The sequence below is a fragment of the Condylostylus longicornis genome, unplaced genomic scaffold, assembly GCF_029603195.1.
Source record: "Condylostylus longicornis isolate FDR11 unplaced genomic scaffold, ASM2960319v2 ptg000110l, whole genome shotgun sequence".
NCBI classification, from domain to species: Eukaryota; Metazoa; Arthropoda; class Insecta; order Diptera; family Dolichopodidae; genus Condylostylus; species Condylostylus longicornis.
The window spans coordinates 1,391,737-1,412,114 of record NW_026578078.1 but is presented as its reverse complement, the minus strand read 5'-3'; the positions used below and the strand labels follow the sequence as shown (position 1 = coordinate 1,412,114).

Sequence of the window (20,378 nt, the reverse complement as noted above, 5' to 3'; positions counted from 1 at the left end):
TTGGTGAAAATTATTTTTTAGGAAAGAGATTCAAGTCAGTAGATCAAAAGATCAAATTAGTCTAAATTTTTATTTTTTTTTTAACGAAAATGTATTATATATTTTGTATTATATATTTATATAAATCAAAAGTCTTATATATATAGTTTTAAACAATTAAAAATTTAATAATTTTCTTTTAGAATCAATGAATTTTGTCAATCAAACCTTATGTTGTTTATCATGCAAAATTTTTTTAAACAGCGGCCAACTATAATTTGATTAACTTTTCATTTATTAAAATTTCATTTATAAGATTTTCTTATATATATATATTTCGTATAAAACTATGTTGTAAAACAATTAATTAGTATCGGTTAGAACATCAAAATTTTCTACAATTACATCAACATTTTCTTATTAAATGTATATAGAAAACTTGGCCATTTTATAATAGTTTTTTTATATACTTGTACTAAATATTGTTCTTTAAATATATCTTATATCATATTAAATTATATTTCACACAAAAAAGAATTTAACAAATTTTCAATAATAAAAAAGAAAAACAACATATAGAACACAATTTTTTTGTTAGTATTTTAAATTAATAATTTTAAATTTGTATAGTTAGTATTTTGAACTGATCTAAATGCGATTTCTATAATTTTTATATTGTTAAACACAAAATTTAAATATGAAAAGACAAATTTTGTATTGATTTCAACTAAACTATAATTTTATAAAATTTACTTACAATAACAAATATTATTTATTATTAAGTGAGTATAGAGCATCATTGTACTAATGTTAATAATTATATAATTGTACTAAATGTTAAGCCATATACATATATTTAAAATAAAAATTAAAGAATAATTCAAATTTAAAATTTATTTTCAACAAAATTTAATAATTTTACACTCGATTAACCATATAAAATATGCTAAATACATTATATTCAATTGAAAATATAGAATTAACAAAGTGCATTGAAAATTTTAACAAATTAAGAATTAACAACTATAACAAAATGCGCTAATAAACAACCATAATTAAATTGAACTTTAAAAAAAAAGAAAAATATTCGATTATTTTTATTCGATTTAATTTAAATAATTTTACGAAGTTCTCTTATTTGTTCTTTAAAACTGATTAAAAATATTTTCTATATGTGTTATCCATAACATAATCAATGAAATGATCAATTGGTTTTATTATAAATGGTATAGATGTTAAACCTAAACCAGTTGGTATTGCTTTTTTAATTGCTTTATTAAGATCTTTTTTACGTAAAAAACGTATTGCCAAAGTTGTTATACGATTAATTGTAAATCCTGGTACAATAACAGACGCCAACATTTGCCATAAAAATACATCACCTGTCATTATTGCTGTTTTCTTTAAATCTTTAGTTTTTTCATATACCTTTGATGATTTATCATAGCAATCAGCTAATACATATGATACAGCAACACCATACGATAAATTGACAAAATTACGATGTATTAATGGTCGAAATGCTTCACCAACTTCATTTGAATATCCTAAATAACGTAATAAACTATCACGATAAATATCATATTCTTTAGTGGCACCATTATTTGAATTGCTCATATTGTTTTCAAAATATTATAATATTGCTTTTAATAGTTCGAAAAAGAAATTTTACTATGTGTGATTATTGAATTTTGAACTGCGGATTTTGTTTAACCTGTTAATTATTAAAGAAATAAAAATAAAAATTATAAAATTTGTTATTTTAAATTTAAATCAATTTTATATAATATATTTTGTATTTCATACAATTTTTGAAAAATTTTCAATAGTAATCCTATATATAATCTCTTAAAATATAGAAAATAAGAAATGGAAAATATAGAAATAAAACTTCGTACACGTACTTAACGAATATAGTAAGTTAAAATGTTTAAAAATTATTACTAAGATATTTTAAGCCATTGTGTTTTAACTCAAATTAGAAAATTTAAAGCATTAAATTATAAGTATTAAATATTCAAAATTTTTGTAAAATAATTAAAAAACTCAGTCAAAAGTGTTTCAGTTTGGTATAAGAAACAAAATTTTTCAAATTCGAATAAAAATTGCTGAAAATGCATAAGACACATTTTGAATAATAAAATTAAACTTCAATGTATTCAAGTGCACCGAATAATTTAAAACATAGATGGACCATAAATCTCCGTAAATTCAAATATACGATTGAAATTAATGTTAACATCACTATGAAAATTTTTTTGATATTAATCATAACAATTAAATTAAAATTTACAAGACATCAAATAAAAAAAGCAATTCCTAATCAATTCCTAATGCATATGCATACACATGTATAAATGTACGTACATATTAACTTCATTCAAAAGTTACTAACTTAGGTTAATTTGAATATGCACAACATAATCTAAAATATTTTCGATTAATAGAATAAAAAAGCAAAAAAAACCCCTCATATTTTCTATTTACAATAGAAAGCATTCTCTAATTTAATATTCCTCACAGAAATTCCTATACACGTTATTTACTATATTGTATTTTTTCTGTTATTTTATTAAATTCTATGTAAAAACGATTCACGTCTCTCCTCAAAAAAATTCAGTACAATATAAATAGAAGAAAAAAAACTCAAAATATAAAAACGACATAGCAGCATATCAAAAATACAAATTGTGCAGAGAAATAAATAACTCCAACTGAATAAAGATGGCGACAATAATGGCCAATAGTGAACTCAAATTTCGTTAAAATTAAAACAAAAAAAATTGTTTGAAAAAACAAAAAAAAAAGAAAAACATGTATTTTTCGTGTCATGTTTTTTTGCTTGTGTTTGTATTATAGTTTTTCTCTCTCATTTTCTTTAAATCCTCCCATTTTTAACACTTCTGTATAAAAAATGAAGGAATGGGGCTTATTAAGGTAAAATAATACCTTTTCATTAATATTTTATTATTATATCTTCTCGTTTTATCCTATGTATGTACATCAATAGCAATTTTATAATATAATATGAAAGAATTGATGCAAGCTGTTCTTTTTAAGCATTTTTATATTATATCTAAAGATTGAGCTCTATGAATGTGGTATTCGAATCAAATTGTAGTGGTTAAGAGATGAATTGTAAATATTTGAGAGATACTAAGTAAATAACTTTTTTGTATGAATGAGATTTGAGTAAAATGATTTTTTTTGCTTTCTCTCTCTCAAATTCTCTTAATATATTTTTTGTTTGCCATTGTGTTGGTATTTCATATGTATTATAAAATGTGGGAATCTCCATGCAATAAGAATATAGCTTAAACAAAAAACAAATAAAAAATAACAGAAAAAAGTAAATATTAATAAAATGAAAAAAGAAAAGAAAATTTCAAACACAAGGTAAGGTAGGTAATAAATCAAAGTTATAAATATGAACTTTTTTGTTGTTTTATGTGCGCAGGTAAAAATTTTTTAGGGTATGTATGTTACTCTTTATTTAGATTTTTGTCAGTCGATAATTTACTCTCGCACTGTGAACGTGTAAAAAGTTGATTATAAAAAAATTCAAATAATTTGAATAGTTATTTTTATGTGAAAATTAAATTAATGAACAGACATTGTATAAAAAATATAAAGTACGCAAAATTTTGATTTGTCGTAAAAAAAATTGAAATTTAAATTCGTATTTATAGTGCATAGTGCATAGAAAAAAACGAAATAAAAATGCCAAGACCGTCCAGAGAATCTTATGGTGATCAAAAACCACCGTTCTCATATATCTCATTAACGGCAATGGCTATATGGAGCTCACCACAAAAAATGTTACCATTAAGTGAAATATACAAATTTATAACTGATAAATTCCCATATTATCGTAAAAATACCCAAAAATGGCAAAATTCATTACGCCATAATTTAAGTTTTAATGATTGTTTTATTAAAATACCACGTAATGCAAATAAAGCTGGAAAAGGTTCATATTGGACATTACATCCGAAAGCATTTGATATGTTTGAAAATGGCAGTTTATTGCGCCGTCGGCGACGCTTTAAAGTTCACAAATTAGAAAAAGAAATGTTAAATGATGAATTAGCTGCTTTAGCAAACTTCAACAGATTCTTTTTATCACAACAACGACATCCACATCATCATCATCATCCACACCATCACCATCAACAACAAATGTCAACAACATTAACCCCAACAGTTCCACAACCAACACATTGGAATCCATCCTTAGCAGCTTCATCTCAATATGGATTAAATATTCATCAATTAGGCACGCCATTAATAGCACAAACATCATCAAATATTAATTCCACATTTGCAGTACATCCACCATCAATTTCACCAGAAATATCAAGTAGATCATCAATGGAATCACCACCAATAAATACGAATCAAACATCATTGATCTCATTTACAACAAATAATAATAGACCCAAACGTGCGTTTACAATTGAAAGTCTAATTGGACCCGATAATAATAATATAACAGAAGAAATTAATATCACTGATAATTCAGATTCAGAAGATGATGCTAAAGATATTGATGATGACAATGATGATGATGATGATGAAGAAGAAATTAATGTAAGAGATATATCACCATCACCGCAATCATTTACTATATTAAATACACCAATTGAATTAGAAACAGAACAAAGAAATCAAAACTCTATAGATATGAACAGGATACCAAATTTACAACATCAAATACATTTAGAACAACAAAATCAACGACAAATTTCTCAGTCATTATCAACTAATAATAATTTTCAAACACATCCTGGAATATTAAATTTCCAATCGCAAAATAATTTATTACCACCAACATCAATTTATCCAACAGCTGAATCAATAATGAGATATCAAGCTGTTATGATGCATCAATTACAAAATCATCATCATCAACAACAACAACAACAGCAGCAACAGCAACAGCAGCAACAAAATCAACATCAACAAAATTTAGTTGCCGCCGCTAATTTATTACGCCACCAAAGAGATATTTACAATAGTTATATTGGACCATTGCCAGTTTTTTGAAATTAAATTCAAATATAATTTTAATTATATATTACATTAAATAAATGTTATATTGAAATTTGTGATGTGAAACTTCTCCCATTTCCATGGAAATTTTAAAATATATGTATATGCATATATGTATATCCCTGTAACATTATTTTGAGACGTTGTAAAAAGTTTTCCTTATTAAAATAATCATAAAATATGTAAATAAAAAACGTTCATTTTATGTTAAAAAAAAATAAGACAAACCTAATTATTTTAGTGCAATTTTATGTTATTTATTTGTTTAAAAGATTTATCAAAGTATAAAGAGAATCATAAATAGTTTATTATTAATTGTTTTAGTTTCGTAGTAAGTTTAATAATTGTATGAAAAGCATTAATAGAGAAACTACATTAATGAAAATCTTTAAAAAATTAAGTAAAAAAAAAAAAACAAAAATTTAAGAATAAAAAAATAAGTAGTGAAAAATAAAAATTAAATTTCTTTCATTTAATTTGTTTACGAGAATTTCTTCAAGCACGTGACTGACACCTAAAGGACGTAATATTTAAATCAAAAAAATATTGTACGATGTGTGTACATACTTGTAAAACATTTATAAGAAATCTCTTACAGTTAGGAGTGAGTAAGTCAGTAAAGCACTTGGTTTATGGTTAGTCTACACATTCAAGTGTTTTTTTTATTTACATTTACCTTTCTCATACTAATCCAATTATATACTTCATTTAATATCGAATACCCATTTATTTTTAAATACTACTTGGTAAATGTTTAAACAAAAATCAAATATACCACAAATAACTTATAACTTTTAATGTACAAAATATGTAACTTGTTTGTGACAATTCTTTGATTCTATTGAGATTGTTTTTTCAACTTTTATTAAGAAAATCTGCTAACTATCGTAATGTTTGAAATCTCCCATAAATTTTTTTCATAAATAAATACATAAATAGATAAGATTACCAAAAAACAAATCACTAAAAATTTCGGTTCATTACACTTATACTAAGCTTTTTTTTCTTACTATAAGAAATTATTATTATGGGTGTTTACAGTTTTTTGTCTAAGTGCATAATTGTTATTCAGAACTTCAAAATATCCTGATTAAAATCAGGGTTCAATTTAAAAGGTCCAAGTAACATTGCGTTACGCAATTTGGTTATTTTAGGAAATTTGGTATTCAAACGGGATTTACTAAAAGAATGATTTCCTTTTTATTCAGGACAAAATTTTGAAAAATTTTAATTTCTTATATTTAATATGATCTTTAATATTTTTAATAATATAGTTCTCACTAAGTGCCGAATTTACAGTTCGAAAGATAATTAAGTGATGTGCGTATAATACCTAAAAAACATGTTCCAAAATCATAATGTTTTGGCAATCTATGTGAAAACTGCTATAGTATAAACTGAGATTGCTATTACTATATATAGTAATTTCAATTTCGGCTGACTAGAAATGCAAACATAGTCCAAAATTATATGTACCTACATACATATATACAAATATATGTAATGTACAACAAGGTAACTTATACTAATATTGATAATTATATTAATAAAACTATACATTAATATTTAATAAAATTACTATATACATAAATGTATATTTTTTTTTTTTTTTTTATTTTTTTATGAATTAAATATTCTGGTTCAAAGTTATATACATATATTAAATGTAATATTAAGATTTTAAAAAATTTAAATGCTGTGCGCAATAATTAAAACACAACAAGCTAACTTGTTAAAAAAATGTATTTTTTTAATAAATGTAAAACATTTAAACGACAGAAAGAAAAAGTATGTAAAAATTACCAGCGATATAATTAATATATAGAGGTCAAACATAGGAATCTGAAAAGCAGAAGCCACTATTAAGGTAAAATAACAAAAAATAAAACTAACAAATGGAACCCAAACGTTTTTGCAGCACAAAACTTAGTGGTAATACAGAATGGAATGTGGGGAATTAGGGACAGATTTTGACAAAGTTGCATAACTCTACAATATTTCCTTCACAAGTACATCATATACGGCAATAGAAGACTTTAAATATTATCTTAAATATTTAAAAAACTCGATTTTATCATATTGAAAATTTATTAAAATGTTCTAATTTTAAAAACGCACCTAATTTCTTTTTATTTTATTTTCTAATTACAAATCAGTACGATCTGCAAATTTGAAAAATAAATGAAAACCATAAAATCTTTAAAACGCATTCCTATAAAATGCCATTTTTTGATTTTACGATACTATAGTATTACGAGGGTGCAACTTACTCTCGTTTTATACCTATTGAAGGATAAGTACTTCACTAAAGGTAAATTTTAGGTTAAATGGTGTTTTTAACTATGGGCGTAATTCAATCTAAAGCAAAATAATAAAAATAAATATTGAATAATTCTGTAGATTTACTTGACTTGATTACGAACTTATGAAATGGAAAATTAATGTAATATTGTAAACTTTCCACTTGTTTATGATTCTTCATGATTAAGGCCATTAAAAAATTTGAAAATGTTGTCCTATTCAAAAAGAAAAAAACATATTGGAAGTTAATTTAATTTTAATTATAAATCAATGAATGTCTTTAAAATAATTAACACAAAAAATTTGTAGTCTTATCTATTGCACCGTTTTTGTTAATATAAGTAATCCATAGTGTAAAATTTATTATAAATTTATTTAAAAATTTGTTTTATTTTACAACATTTAATAACTTCCTTAGTAGTTACAAAATACTATACAATTAAGTGCCTTCTAAAAAGTTTTATAATAGAATAAAATGTATAAACACATACATATATAGTAGTACATATAAGTAAACTTTCCAATATTTAGTAAGTAGATTATATTTGATAATGATATTCAAATGATCACCCAAAACACAGCATCAAATTAACAAAAATTTTTGAAACTACAAGGTTCATATAAATAAAATTCTTATGATCGCATGAGCATTACATAAGCTTATATATATATATACATATATTTTCTAAATAAATTTAAACAACAAAAATATATATTCTGTCGCAAACTCAAAAAGATGTAAAATATATTAAAAGAAATCAGCTTACTTATACTTAGAAGAAAGCTGGTAAATGTTTAAATAAAATAAAAAAATGTAAATATGAAAATTGAGCCATTTATTTAGCGCACAAATTTTTTACTTTAGTAAAAGAAATTATTTATGCGCCAGGAACATATTCATTCGAATGCTAAAAAAAGTTATAAAAGTCAAAATTGTCTTAATTGACGAATTAAAAAAAAAATTCTTCTTTTTATGTTAATCAACGTTTTATTGGTTTTTTTCACATTTACAACTAAATATTTACTCGTTACGCTTTTTAATTGTTTCTGACATATTTTTTGCTATATTACTTCATAATATTTTATATAATGTTACATCTTAGAAAATCGCTTTATAGCATCTATTAAGTGAGTCGAATTGTAATCTAAACTCATTTATATTATCTACATACTTAATATATAGAGCATTATTAAATAATTTTAACTAATTTATATCCCAATTTTTTTCTAAATCCCTGATTAAAATATATGTATATACACAAATAATTTAGTAATTATTTTACATTTAGCTTTTTTATATATAAGTATATAATATTAGTTTTAACAGTAAAAAAAAATCCAACAACAAATAAATCGTGAAGCAAAATACAAGTAATATGTGTTGGCTTCCAAAAACAGAGAATGTTAATAACATTTTTTTCTTTTTATAATTCACAAATTATAATAGTTCATAATATAATAAAGAAATTTTATACTGATTCTAGATTTATTTTAATTTTAAACATAAAACACAAATCGATAATACTTTTATTAAAAATTAAAGAAGATATATATTTTTTAGTGGAAGATATTTAGGCAAAACAAATAACATTGTATTCGTATTCCTCATTCAAATGTTAGAGATATTGAGGTAAAGGGCAAAACAGGACATGAAGGCTCTAATTGCAGAGCTGTTGCCATACAATCAGCAGATGCGGTATAGTCCCCAAGAGTTTCTAGTACTTTGCCTAAACTAAACCATATTTTTGGACAATTTGGATCTAATTTTGCTGCATCTTTTAACATTTTTTCAGCTAAACGTGGTTCTCCCAATATATGATGAGTTTCACCCAAATATCGTAAAGCATCGGTATGACATGGATTTGCTGCTACTGCATTTAAAAAGCATTGTTTCGCATCTGTCCATTGAGATAGATAAACGTATACTTGTCCGCGCATAAACATAATTTGGTGAGATAATGGATAAATTTGTGAAGCCTCTAATATACAGTTGAGGGCTTCATTTGGTTGATCAATTGTTAAATATATATCAGCTAATAGCAGCCATACCTTTAGTTGAATCATCCACGCACTCTGAGGACCTGATCTTGGGTTAAAAGAACTTAACGAACTAGCCACTTCACTCAACGCTTGTTCAACTCGAGATACTGCTGCTACAGAAGCTGCATAAATTGAATTAGAATCTTTATCTGACAATTGCGATGAATGTTGTAATTGAAGAAGACTTCTGGTGTCAGATTGTCTTTCCGCGACATCATTTTCATTATTTGTGCCAACAGCCTGCATTTCATACAAATCTCTCCATAATGAAAGCATTTTTTGAACAGTCATTAAAGAAGTTTCCGGATCATACAAATAAAGTTGCAGGTGGGCTTTAACATGCAACAAGTTCAAATTGTCTGGAAATTCTTGCAAAGCATCCTCAATAACAGATAAAGCTTCTCGGGGACGGCGACTTGCTGTTAATAACAAACCAAACAAATGTAAACTAGGTGCATGCTCTGTCCTTAAGTTGAGTGCATTTCCTATGTGAACTAGCGCTTCAGGAATGTTATAATTAAATGCATGTTGTAGAGCTAAGTAATATGCAGCTAAATGGTCATTTGGGTCGTTTTGCACAGCTTTTTCAAGAGCTTTCAATGCCAAAGCACTATATTTTTCTTTTTCGGATCTCAGTGTCGCATTTACGGCATTTTGTTGTAGTCCAATTCCTATATAAAGTTGGGTTCGTGTTGGATGAATACCCTTTACTCCTTTCATCAAGGCTTGCTCAGAATGTTGAAGACCTTTTTGAATTAAACCCAAATGTTCATAACATAATCGTGCTGACAAAAGGCATAAAACTGGATCATTTGGTGCCAGTTTGGAAGATTCTTTCAAGGCTTTAATAGCATGCGAATGTCGATTTAAAGAGACGAGACTTAAAGCATATTGTCCCCAAACGTGTTGCTCGCAAAATGTAAATTTTAATGATTTTTCAAAAGAATCGTTTAACAAATTTATTAAATTCCAGCGCACTGTAGCTAAAGTTAAAAGATCGTACACAGCAGTTGCATTACCAAGCGCATGTATTCGAGCAACCCTAAATTCGGGACTTTGCGAAAGAACGGCATCGCGTACTGCTAAAGATTCAGAAATAAGCAAAAGTAATATAGTTTCTTCATGTTGATTTCTCGGCACAAAAAAATTACGTCCAGAATATTTTGTAGGTTTCCATAATTTTTTTGCTGAACCGGATTTAGATGAAGACAAATTTTTCGGTGGGGTGTAAATTGTTCCAGAAACACCACGTAATAATACTTCGGCTAATTGACGAGCCAATGTCAGTCTTAAAGATTGTGTAGTACGAGTTTCAATAGCATTCAACATTACACGATATCTTTCAACAGCTTCTTGAAGTTTTCCTGTTTTTATAAGAACTATTGGCGCACGTTGTAATGCTGTTTCTAAAATCGTTCCCATTCTACGTGTAGAAGAACTTTCGCTACCTACTAAAACAGGTTGGGACATATCTTGCTCTTGAAGATATAATAATCCTAAATCAGTAGCGCGTTCAAAACAAGTTATCATTTCTGTTTCCTTTTCTGCTTTTTTAAATTTAGAAGATGCTCTGGAAGTTTGATGCTCTAAACATAGCCCCTTAATTGCATATGATTCGGCTAATATTTTTAAACTACGCAAAGTTAATTCCTTTTCTGATAGTGTATTTAACTCAGCTTTAATAAAATTCTCTAAACTTTCTTCATATTGACCACAAGCATAACACAATTTGGCTAGCAATAAATAAGCATCCAAAGCGATGCCAGCACGACGTCCATCGTCTCCAGTAACTAAACTTAAACATTGTCTGGATTCTTGTAAACCAGTTTTCGCTTTGGTAAAATTTGTTTCTATAGGATCATTCTCTTCTAAATAATTTTCCAAATACCCTTCTCCGAGAAGAAAGTTTGCTAAGCATTCACAATTTGGAGAGCTAATTTTCAATTCCTCTGCTAATTCTATTACTTTTTGCCATTTCCCCTCACTTCGGCAGCTTTCAATTAAAGCTTCGACCTTACTTGTGTTTCTAACTCGATTTGTCATTTCACTTTAATATGTACTTTACGTATCCGCAATTGATCGTAAATTCTAAAATAAAAGTTTAGTTTTTAGAATACAATCAGTACAGTACTCACACTTATGCTTTTATAATGCATAAGTAGTTATGTAAAATTAATCAATAATATGTAGTTTATAAATATAATAAATGCTACATTCATTTTAATGTGTAAATAATATTATTTTGCAGTTATAGTTAATACATGTTACTTATTATAAACTTAAAATATATTTGAAATGTGTTTAATTTTACTAAAAAATTCTAGCCACCAAATTAACTATAAACCCGTGTCAGAAAGTGAAAAGTTATATGTTCATTTAAATAACTTTATAATATTAGAAATAAAACCTTTGAAAGTAATAAATCTAGAATAAATATTAATGCAATTAAAAAATATTAATAATTCAAGCAAATAACCTACATAGATGTACATATACTAAAAATCCAAAGTACGTAATGTACTTAAGTAGTGTAGTAACCTAAACCAATATTATGTATGTATATTAAAACTTGTGCAATTATATTAAAATTAATTTATTATATTCAATAATCAAACCAAAATGAAGGCTAGTGTAAATTGAATGTGAAAAAACTCTGTTTTACAAAATATGTAGCCATTCATTAGTAAAATAGTTCATATTTTTATTTTCAATATTATCTGAGTATTTACGAAGATGAGGTAATAAAGCAAATTTTGTAAAATTGTTTTAATTATATAACTTGGCATAAAAACATTTTAAGCAAATATTTCAAATATTGTACTATTATAATATAAGAGACCTATTTCTGATTTTATTTTAAAATTAACTTACCTTTAAAGACTATTTCACACTTTAATATTATTATAATAGTTATAGTTTCTTTTAAGTTAATTTATTTTATGACATTTGATCCGACTGATAAGAGAAAGATATTTGTTAACAGCTGATTTTGAAGTTATCAAGGCTGCCAATAGCACAGGCAACTAATTCTTAAAAACAATCAATGAAACAACAACCCAGCGGCGAAATTGTGAAGCTTCTTAAATTTTTTATCATGTTTTATGTAAAATCCCAAATTAGTGTCTGCTGAAAATACTAGAATTTTTAATTTTAAAATAAAAAATTTACAAAAAATTGATTGTTTTAGTTTTTTAGCTTTTTTAACACATTTTGTTTTTGATGAACTGTCATCCTTTTCAGTGTTCCGTTTTTAACCCTGTATTTTACCCAGCATTTACACGTACAAGTTACTTGCAAGAAAGTTGCAATACATACAAAAATTTTACTAACACATTGAAATATTTCTACTTGCTTGTTTACTTGCAGTTCAACTTGCAAGAAAATTTTGCTGCCAGTAATTTGAGCAAGTAATTTGACATATTGAGAAATTCACAAAAAAAAATTTGTTGTTTTGATTTTTTTTTTTTTAATTTAAAATTTTTGAATTTTGTTTTGAAAAAATTAAACTTAGCAAACTTATGGTTTCTAAAATTTATAAACAATTATATATATTGCTAGTTGTTTTCTTCTCAAAGACATTTTCAAAAATTAACTTGCTAAACGCCTACGTCATAATGTTATTGTTTATTTTGCTCAATTAAACACCAATTATAAAAACAGAACCAAAAGACAGACGATTTCCGTTATCAATCCAAGATAAGGGATAAGGGTAAAATGAACTGGTCAGTATTTTGCATGTAATGTTATACAAACATATTAGTAATTCAGTCTGTAGCAGCGTGAAATTCGTAGAGCAGTCCTATTTAAATATATGTAGATACATACATATATGTTCTATATGAATTTGGAATATAAATACAAAAGCTGCACAAAATAAAAGACGTCCGAAGGAAAAACGCAAAGTAGAGCGGTTTTCAAATTTTCTGCTTTTTTTAAATTGATGTCATAATTCGATTTGCAAAAATTAAATAATTTGGTTGTTTCTATAATGCTACCCAATAGTCACCGTTAGACGTGTTAACCAAGTTGATTTTGTTGACATTAGATTTAGAGCTTGGTAAGGGCGCTAGAAGTGAAACAGGAAAGAGTCATCATTTTGAAACCATGCTTGAGTACATATCCCCAGTTATTTCATTCCCATATTTCCATATTCCCAGTTCAGTGCACATGCAGTTATGTGCTTTTTTTAATCACTTTTAAATAAAATTCTTGATTGTATTTTAATCTACAACCATTAATTTTCTGAATTGAATTTTCTTATTTTTTCCTCAAAAAATGAGATCGATTTTAACTTGTCGCCTTTAAGTTCATGTGTAAAATCAAATGGGCTAAATAGTATTTTTGTGTTATACATGTGAACAATCAGATCCTGAATTTTTTTGTTATAGCATATTTCTGGCGACTCACGTTTTAAGAAAAAGTGAGCTTTACTAAAGATCTTTGATAAAATACAAATTAGGATTTCAATTTACAAAATGTGATTTCGATCGAGGTTTATTAGCACATATACTTAGAATGAGTAGCATTTTTCATTAAAATTGAATAAATAAAGTGAAATAATTAATTGAAAAATAAAAGATTTCTTTTTAATATTTTTTGCTAATTTAATTTGTTTCCATTAAAAAAATTTCAGAAGTAATAACCTTATTAACTGTTACTAAGAAAACTATTGTACATATTTTATAACATAAATAAGTCTAATAATTTTTATGAAAATGTGTTGAACTATATTCAAATTAAAACAATAAAAGAAATATAAATTTCTAACTAAGGTTAAATTATTTATATTTTCTTCAAACTATGTAAGTAATATTTTAACTTACTAATGAAAATCTTTTATATGTATTAGTTTTGATTAAAAATTTTAAAACACATCACCTAAGCGACGGGATATTACTCATAAATCTATTTTAAAAAACATAAATCTCGAAATTTGAAATTCTATATTAGTAAGAAAGATACTTTTGAATAATATCCTATTACTTCAATTGAGGCGTCTAAAAGGGTGAATATGACAAATTGCTATTGTCATTTGGCTTCAGTCTAAAAATTTTTAAAATTTTAAATATAATCACTGCTTTAATATAATAACCAAATTATAAATTAGATTTATAAGATAATAAAAAAAAAAAATGTAAGAAAATTTAACTTGATTTTATTGGCTACTCCAAAATGTCTTCAGGTACGTGTTTTTGTAAAAGAGTTTCTGCTTTCTGAAATATGTTAATGGCATCTTTTTGAGCTAAGAAATTTCTCATATCTTCATAGTTATCTTTTTTCGGCCGTTGAATGTAATTTTCAAGTTCATCTGCTGAGCCGTCACTATCATTATTTTCACTTTCACCTTCCAAATCTTTATTCACCGTTTTTAGAACATCTTTATCATTTAGATTATCAATATTAATCTCTATGAGTTTATTAATATCAATACCTTTTGATTCTAAAACTTTTTTTTCTTTCTCAAGCATATCTTTTTTGATTGGGTCAATTTTCAATTTTAATTGTTTCAAAACAGGTTTAAATTTTCCTTTTGTAATTTTTTCATCTAAATTAATTAATTCAAAGTCGTTATAACTATGCTCATTCAATTTTTCGTTATTCACTCCCTCACAATCCTGAACATAAGCAAAAAAGTCATCTTTTTTTTCATTTTCAAACTCATAATTTTTAAAACCTGAATTAGAATCATATTCTGATTGCTGAATATCTTTCTCCAAATCTGAATTTTCAGATTCGTTTGATTCTATATTAATATTCAAAAACTTATTATACACTATTATAAGTCTATGGAAATCATTGCAACACAGTTCTAAAGAACTTTCAATAGCTCTCATACTATTTGCAATATCCAATAAGCAATTTCCCTCATTTGTTTTTTCTTCACTAGAATTTTCAGTGAATTTAATCTCGTCTACTTTTTGTAAAGATAAGTCCAATTTTTGGCATTCTTCAGCTACTGCTATTATACAAGAACTCAGTTTCATCGACGATTCTTTAAGTACTGCGATTGGACCTGATTTTGACAAGCTTGTTTGTTGTTTATGTATGTTAGATATTTCAAATTGCTGTTTTGCTTTTAATTGTAATGATAAGTTTACAAAGTGTTCATCTTCCTCATTAATATGTTGCTGAATGAGACGCTGCATTTCAGGAATATCTTCGATAATGAAGGGTATTTTGTTATACTGACATACGGTCAATGCAACCCGAAGTAAAAACTGCGATTGTACATATGAATATATATTATAAAAATCCTAAAAAAAATAATTGCTTTTAAGTTTGACAAAAAAATTGAAACTCGGAACCTTTATGTTTTTGGGAGTGAAATCAGTAACGTTTTTATTAAAATAATCTGATTCTCTTAATTCCTCCATTGGAAAATAAAACTCATGGTATTTTGGTGACAGCTTATAATTTTCTTCCAATTTTCTCGTTGCATCGTACAAAATATCAATAACTTCTTTAACAGATGTGATGCAATCCCAAGCTCTTTCTATTTGCCTGGACCTAAAATTGTTACTAATTAAAATCAAATCGAAATTAAATTATTATTTTATTTTATTAATTGAATAGAAGCATATCAATAGCACTCAAAAACAGTTTTTGTTTAAATAAAGATGTTTAAACATGTAGACAATTAGTTTCAGATTAAACATATCAAATAGTGTCTTACTCTATTAATTCCTTAGGTTTCATGACTAGAATTTCATTGAAGTACATTATATTTCTTTTAATACAATTTCCAAAGTTGTCTAGAGCTTGAATGAATTTATCCATTTGTCTTTCAATATATTTTAACCTTACATCATTAATTTTTTTTGCAATATATAAACTACAAAAGCCTCCAGCAAACAATGAAACAGGTAGAAATGTAAATTTAAAATTGCGAGGTGTGACAAATTTATGTAGGATGGAGCTGATCACAATAATTGATGCATTGCGCAATGTGAAATATTCTGTTGATTGATCTAGAGCAAAATATGGAAGACTTAGTTCTAATGATTCTACATGATCAACTAATAATCTTTTTGAATACAAAATTTGATTTACAATTCGAAAGGCAAATTTCTAAAAAAAAACGACAAATTTAGTGAATTATATCACACTATGATTATATACACTCCGATTATATAATGATTTTTACCTCTTTCTGATCCAATTCCTTAACACAAATATTTTTACAAAATGTCCAAAAGCCATCATCCTAAAATAAAAAATTACGAAGTGAAAACCTATATGCCATTTCAGTTGAAACTTTATTTTACCCGTGTTTTAGTTTTGAATGAATTCATTGGCAACTTGGACAGTTTTTCCCCAGAATTCTGCATAGTTTTCAGTATAAACGTTACTTCTATATGCCCACTTGATAAATAAACCAAATCAGAAATTTAAAAAACATAAAATATATAATGCGATTTTTAAAAAAAATAAGAAATATGCAAGTATGTGCGAAATTTGAAAATCTATTAACTAAGCTTCCTATTTTGTCACTTCAAATTTGTATTTTTAATATTATGTTCAAATTTGACAATCAACGAAAAAAAATTGCTTTTCCTCTTACATACCTTTAGAAATGACATACCAGGGATACTTAAAATTTTGACATGACACATAACAAGACCTTGCATGCACACATATATAAATTATCGGGCATAAACAATAGACTGGCAATGCGCAAAATATTTCATTTCATAGAATAGTTTACTGTCAAAATAAATTTTTGTACCCCCTAAAAATTTAGTGCTTTTCTTACTTTAGTAACTGATTAGTATCAAATAATAACTATAAGCAGCAATGTTTGTTTTGTGAAATTGTAACAAGAAAAAAATTTAAAATTAAAATAATTTAGAAGTAAAAGTTTAAAATGTTGCCTTTGTAAAAAACATTCATATATAGATGACCCAGTTTGATATCCAAACCCTGCTTGAAATCAGACTAATTTTTATTTTTTTTTATAATTTTCATAACGGCAACTAATTTTTTGTGGGAGTTTTGAACAGTGATTAGCAGATTTTTGGTCTGTCGGGGATAAAACTTGAAAAAACTTTGAAATGAGAAACGTAATTTCTCGCAAAAAGAAAAAAATCTCATTTAAAAATAAACCAAACGGGAATCTTCCAAAAACTTTTAAAAACATTACAAATATGTGATGAAGGTAAAATTTCAAAGTATTTATCAAGCATAAACAAATATTTTTTGGTTATACCAAAAACCGAAAATTTTGATTTTGAATTATAAAAGTGCGAAACTAAGAAAAACCATTTAGAAACCATTTTGTTTATTTTATTTTATTGTTAATTAAAATGTTTTGAAAAAAAATTATTGTTGATGAACAATTGTTTTTTCAAAAATAAAACCCTTTGACATAACCAAGAAAAACAAGTTTTTAAAAACTTATACTAGACCTTTTATTTTTAATATTCATACATGATTTTGATATGAAAGAAAATGAAGTAATTATGTAGTTACATTTTGAAGAAAAGCTCCAAAAGTCCAAATAATTTCACTTTAGTTTGTACACAGATTTAATTTTGGATTTACAACGTCATCTAGCAAATTAATATTTTAAATTATTCTCCCCTTTTCAATTACCTTTTTTTTCAAAATTTAAACAAATGGTTGATACCCAAGATTGGTTGTATGGTTGTTTTTCAAAAAAACGCTAGATGTCGCGAAATGGTCATTTAATATTGTATCATAACAAAAATGATATCTGTATTCCAGGTGCTGTAATTTTCATGATATTAAAAAACTTGGGGGTATAAAACTTAAGAAAAAAACAATTTTTATTTCTTATTGTTTTGATAATTTCATTATATTTATTGACCTAAGTACGTTAATAAATTTTGTATTGTACATTAATGAGAACAGAATTAAATTTCTGTAGTATGGTGCTTTATTTTAAATATGTACAATAGATTCTACATAACTAATATTAAATTTTTCAATTGTTTACAACATCTAGGTGTTTTTCCATTACATATTCTGTCAAATATTTTATTGTTTCACATTGTTCTCGCGTTGGCCATTGCTTTATAATTGAACTTAGGAATTCACAAAAATTATCTGTTGCATCTTTTCTTTTTTCCAATTTTTCTTTAAATATGTCAATACACTGTGTTATTTTTTTGTCCAAAATATCATTTTCTTGCAATATTAATCTTTTATTTGAAGGTTCATCATAACTATCAGACTTTCTTTTTGATGTACTCTGGGTAACTAAGAATTTCTCAGATTTCTCATCTTCAAAACTAACTTTTTCAAAACTTGTTGGAGTTGTTCTTAAATCTTCTTGATCAAATTGAGTCCAATCTTCAGATTCATATTTTTGTGGTACATTTAAAGGAATATCAGAACTTTCATGAGCTTCCTTCTCTATATATACATTTTCTTCGTAATTTATGGGGTCACTTTCGTTGTACTCTTCTGTGATCAATTCTTTGGCAGTTTCAAAAGGATAAGATCTTTTTTGCCCGACATAATCTTTCAGGAATAAAAGTTTTTCAAAATATGGCCAACCTATAGTTACACTATCGGTTTCAGATTCTCGTGCCTTTTTTAAACATCTTTGGAACGTATCACGGAGCGATTTCCACCTACTTCGAATAATTTTAACTAAAACAAAAATTTTAAATGTATACATTTATAAATATTTTGTTGATTTTTGTAATTTATCTTACTATCAACATTCATTTTTTCAGCAATACTTTTCCATGCTTTTGCTCTAAAATCCGTGGCATTACTGCTACTAGATGCTCTACTGTATAGCTCAGGATGCATTTTTATTAAACTAATTAATTTATTTGAATCTAATCTCTCCATTTTTAAAACGTAAACTAACAAAATATTCGCATTACAAATGAAAAACAAACAAGCTTTTATTGTTTTAATGCGTTATGCTAAATAAAATATATTATGCTATTATGACATTTGTGACTTGACAAAGTTGATTTCTACCAGCAGTTTTTCTGTTTGTCAATAGCGCTCTCATTTTAACCAAAACAGCAATTCAAAATATTGTGCGGTAATGTACTTGGTATGCGTTATACGCTTGTTAATAAATATATTTGTCCTCTATGTATTTAAGCGTACACAATTAAATAAACTTGCCAATCGTCAAACGAACCGAGTTTGAAATTTGAATTCAAAATGAAAAATTATTTTCATTATTTTTGACGTTTTATTCAAAGCTTAATCAATAAATATATAATCCAGCATACTGCTATTTGGATTTGCCGCAATAACGCAACTAATATTTATATATTACCCAGCATTTACACATACAAGTTACTTGCAAGCAAGTTTGTATAATATTAATTGTCAATTAGTTTTTCGAAATGTCAAATTACTTGCTATTATGACGTAGGCGTTTAGCAAGTTAATTTTTGAAAATGTCTTTGAGAAGAAAACAACTAGCAATATAATATAATTGTTTATAAATTTTAGAAACCATAAGTTTGCTAAGTTTAATTTTTTCAAAACAAAATTCAAAAATTTTAAATTAAAAAAAAAAAAAAAATCAGAACAACAAATTTTTTTTTGTGAATTTCTCAATATGTCAAATTACTTGCTCTGGCAGCAAAATTTTCTTGCAAGTTGAACCGCAAAAAAACAAGCAAGTAGAAATATTTCAATGTGTTAGTAAAATTTTTGTATGTATTGCAACTTTCTTGCAAGTAACTTGTACGTGTAAATGCTGGGTTAGTTTTGGCTATTCAATAAATTAATTTTTTATTTTTTCTAAAATTTTTTATATTTTCTAAATAATAAATTTTTTCACCAAAAATCAATAAATTTTTTCACCAAAAATTAATAAATTTTGACATTTACAAAATTCTTTTAATTTTAAATCAAGTTATTTTGAAACCAGCCACAAAGCTTATTATTTATTTATCCAAATTTAATTAAGTTTTTTTTAATTGTGTTTCGGACCTTAAAGTGTTAAAATTTTTTTTTGCAAAATATGCTCATTTTAAGAGCAAAAACATATTATTAAATAATATGAC

General features: G+C 25.8%; 5 protein-coding genes across 7 annotated transcripts; 1 reads left to right on the top strand and 4 right to left on the bottom strand.

The window, feature by feature from the left end:
- Window positions 1-964: 964 nt before the first annotated feature.
- LOC129614523 (mitochondrial fission process protein 1) lies at window positions 965-12,328 on the bottom strand. Its single transcript, XM_055529172.1, has 2 exons — window positions 12,244-12,328; window positions 965-1,693 (listed from the first exon to the last, which is right to left on the bottom strand). Exon 2 carries the CDS (start codon window positions 1,594-1,596, stop codon window positions 1,135-1,137), a length of 462 nt encoding a protein of 153 aa, XP_055385147.1. The 5' UTR covers window positions 1,597-1,693; window positions 12,244-12,328; the 3' UTR covers window positions 965-1,134.
- On the top strand, window positions 3,132-5,149 carry LOC129614522 (fork head domain-containing protein FD4-like). Its single transcript, XM_055529171.1, has one exon. It carries the CDS (start codon window positions 3,700-3,702, stop codon window positions 5,023-5,025), a length of 1,326 nt encoding a protein of 441 aa, XP_055385146.1. The 5' UTR covers window positions 3,132-3,699; the 3' UTR covers window positions 5,026-5,149.
- Window positions 8,295-12,333, bottom strand: LOC129614521 (tetratricopeptide repeat protein 7B). Its single transcript, XM_055529170.1, has 2 exons — window positions 12,244-12,333; window positions 8,295-11,460 (listed from the first exon to the last, which is right to left on the bottom strand). Exon 2 carries the CDS (start codon window positions 11,413-11,415, stop codon window positions 8,938-8,940), a length of 2,478 nt encoding a protein of 825 aa, XP_055385145.1. The 5' UTR covers window positions 11,416-11,460; window positions 12,244-12,333; the 3' UTR covers window positions 8,295-8,937.
- A 2,098-nt stretch (window positions 12,334-14,431) lies between these two features.
- LOC129614502 (putative leucine-rich repeat-containing protein DDB_G0290503) lies at window positions 14,432-16,921 on the bottom strand. 3 transcript variants are annotated; one of them, XM_055529137.1, is made up of 6 exons: window positions 16,638-16,662; window positions 16,517-16,576; window positions 16,423-16,440; window positions 16,046-16,340; window positions 15,678-15,879; window positions 14,432-15,626 (listed from the first exon to the last, which is right to left on the bottom strand). In XM_055529137.1, the coding sequence occupies exons 4-6, from the start codon at window positions 16,147-16,149 to the stop codon at window positions 14,535-14,537; spliced, it is 1,398 nt and encodes a 465-aa protein (XP_055385112.1). In that variant the 5' UTR covers window positions 16,150-16,340; window positions 16,423-16,440; window positions 16,517-16,576; window positions 16,638-16,662; the 3' UTR covers window positions 14,432-14,534. The 3 variants fall into 3 exon arrangements, with proteins under 3 accessions (XP_055385112.1, XP_055385111.1, XP_055385113.1); XM_055529136.1 differs by having other exon boundaries at window positions 16,046-16,440; window positions 16,638-16,921; XM_055529138.1 differs by lacking the exon at window positions 16,423-16,440 and having other exon boundaries at window positions 16,638-16,698.
- A 1,272-nt stretch (window positions 16,922-18,193) lies between these two features.
- Window positions 18,194-19,425, bottom strand: LOC129614539 (transcription factor Adf-1-like). Its single transcript, XM_055529194.1, has 2 exons — window positions 19,053-19,425; window positions 18,194-18,987 (listed from the first exon to the last, which is right to left on the bottom strand). The coding sequence occupies exons 1-2, from the start codon at window positions 19,192-19,194 to the stop codon at window positions 18,317-18,319; spliced, it is 813 nt and encodes a 270-aa protein (XP_055385169.1). The 5' UTR covers window positions 19,195-19,425; the 3' UTR covers window positions 18,194-18,316.
- Window positions 19,426-20,378: the final 953 nt, after the last annotated feature.

Bases quoted from the DNA above. Each gene is read 5' to 3' on its own strand.
- LOC129614523 (XM_055529172.1), bottom strand. From the start codon at position 1,596: ATGAGCAATTCAAATAATGGTGCCACTAAAGAATATGATATTTATCGT.
- LOC129614522 (XM_055529171.1), top strand. From the start codon at position 3,700: ATGCCAAGACCGTCCAGAGAATCTTATGGTGATCAAAAACCACCGTTC.
- LOC129614539 (XM_055529194.1), bottom strand. From the start codon at position 19,194: ATGGAGAGATTAGATTCAAATAAATTAATTAGTTTAATAAAAATGCAT. The intron at 18,988-19,052 runs GTAAGATAAATT...TTTTTGTTTTAG, and splicing joins TGAAAAAATGAATGTTGATA to TTAAAATTATTCGAAGTAGG.
- LOC129614502 (XM_055529136.1), bottom strand. From the start codon at position 16,700: ATGCAGAATTCTGGGGAAAAACTGTCCAAGTTGCCAATGAATTCATTC. The intron at 15,880-16,045 runs GTAAGACACTAT...TAACAATTTTAG, and splicing joins AAACCTAAGGAATTAATAGA to GTCCAGGCAAATAGAAAGAG. The intron at 15,627-15,677 runs GTTCCGAGTTTC...TATTTTTTTTAG, and splicing joins TCACTCCCAAAAACATAAAG to GATTTTTATAATATATATTC.
- LOC129614521 (XM_055529170.1), bottom strand. From the start codon at position 11,415: ATGACAAATCGAGTTAGAAACACAAGTAAGGTCGAAGCTTTAATTGAA.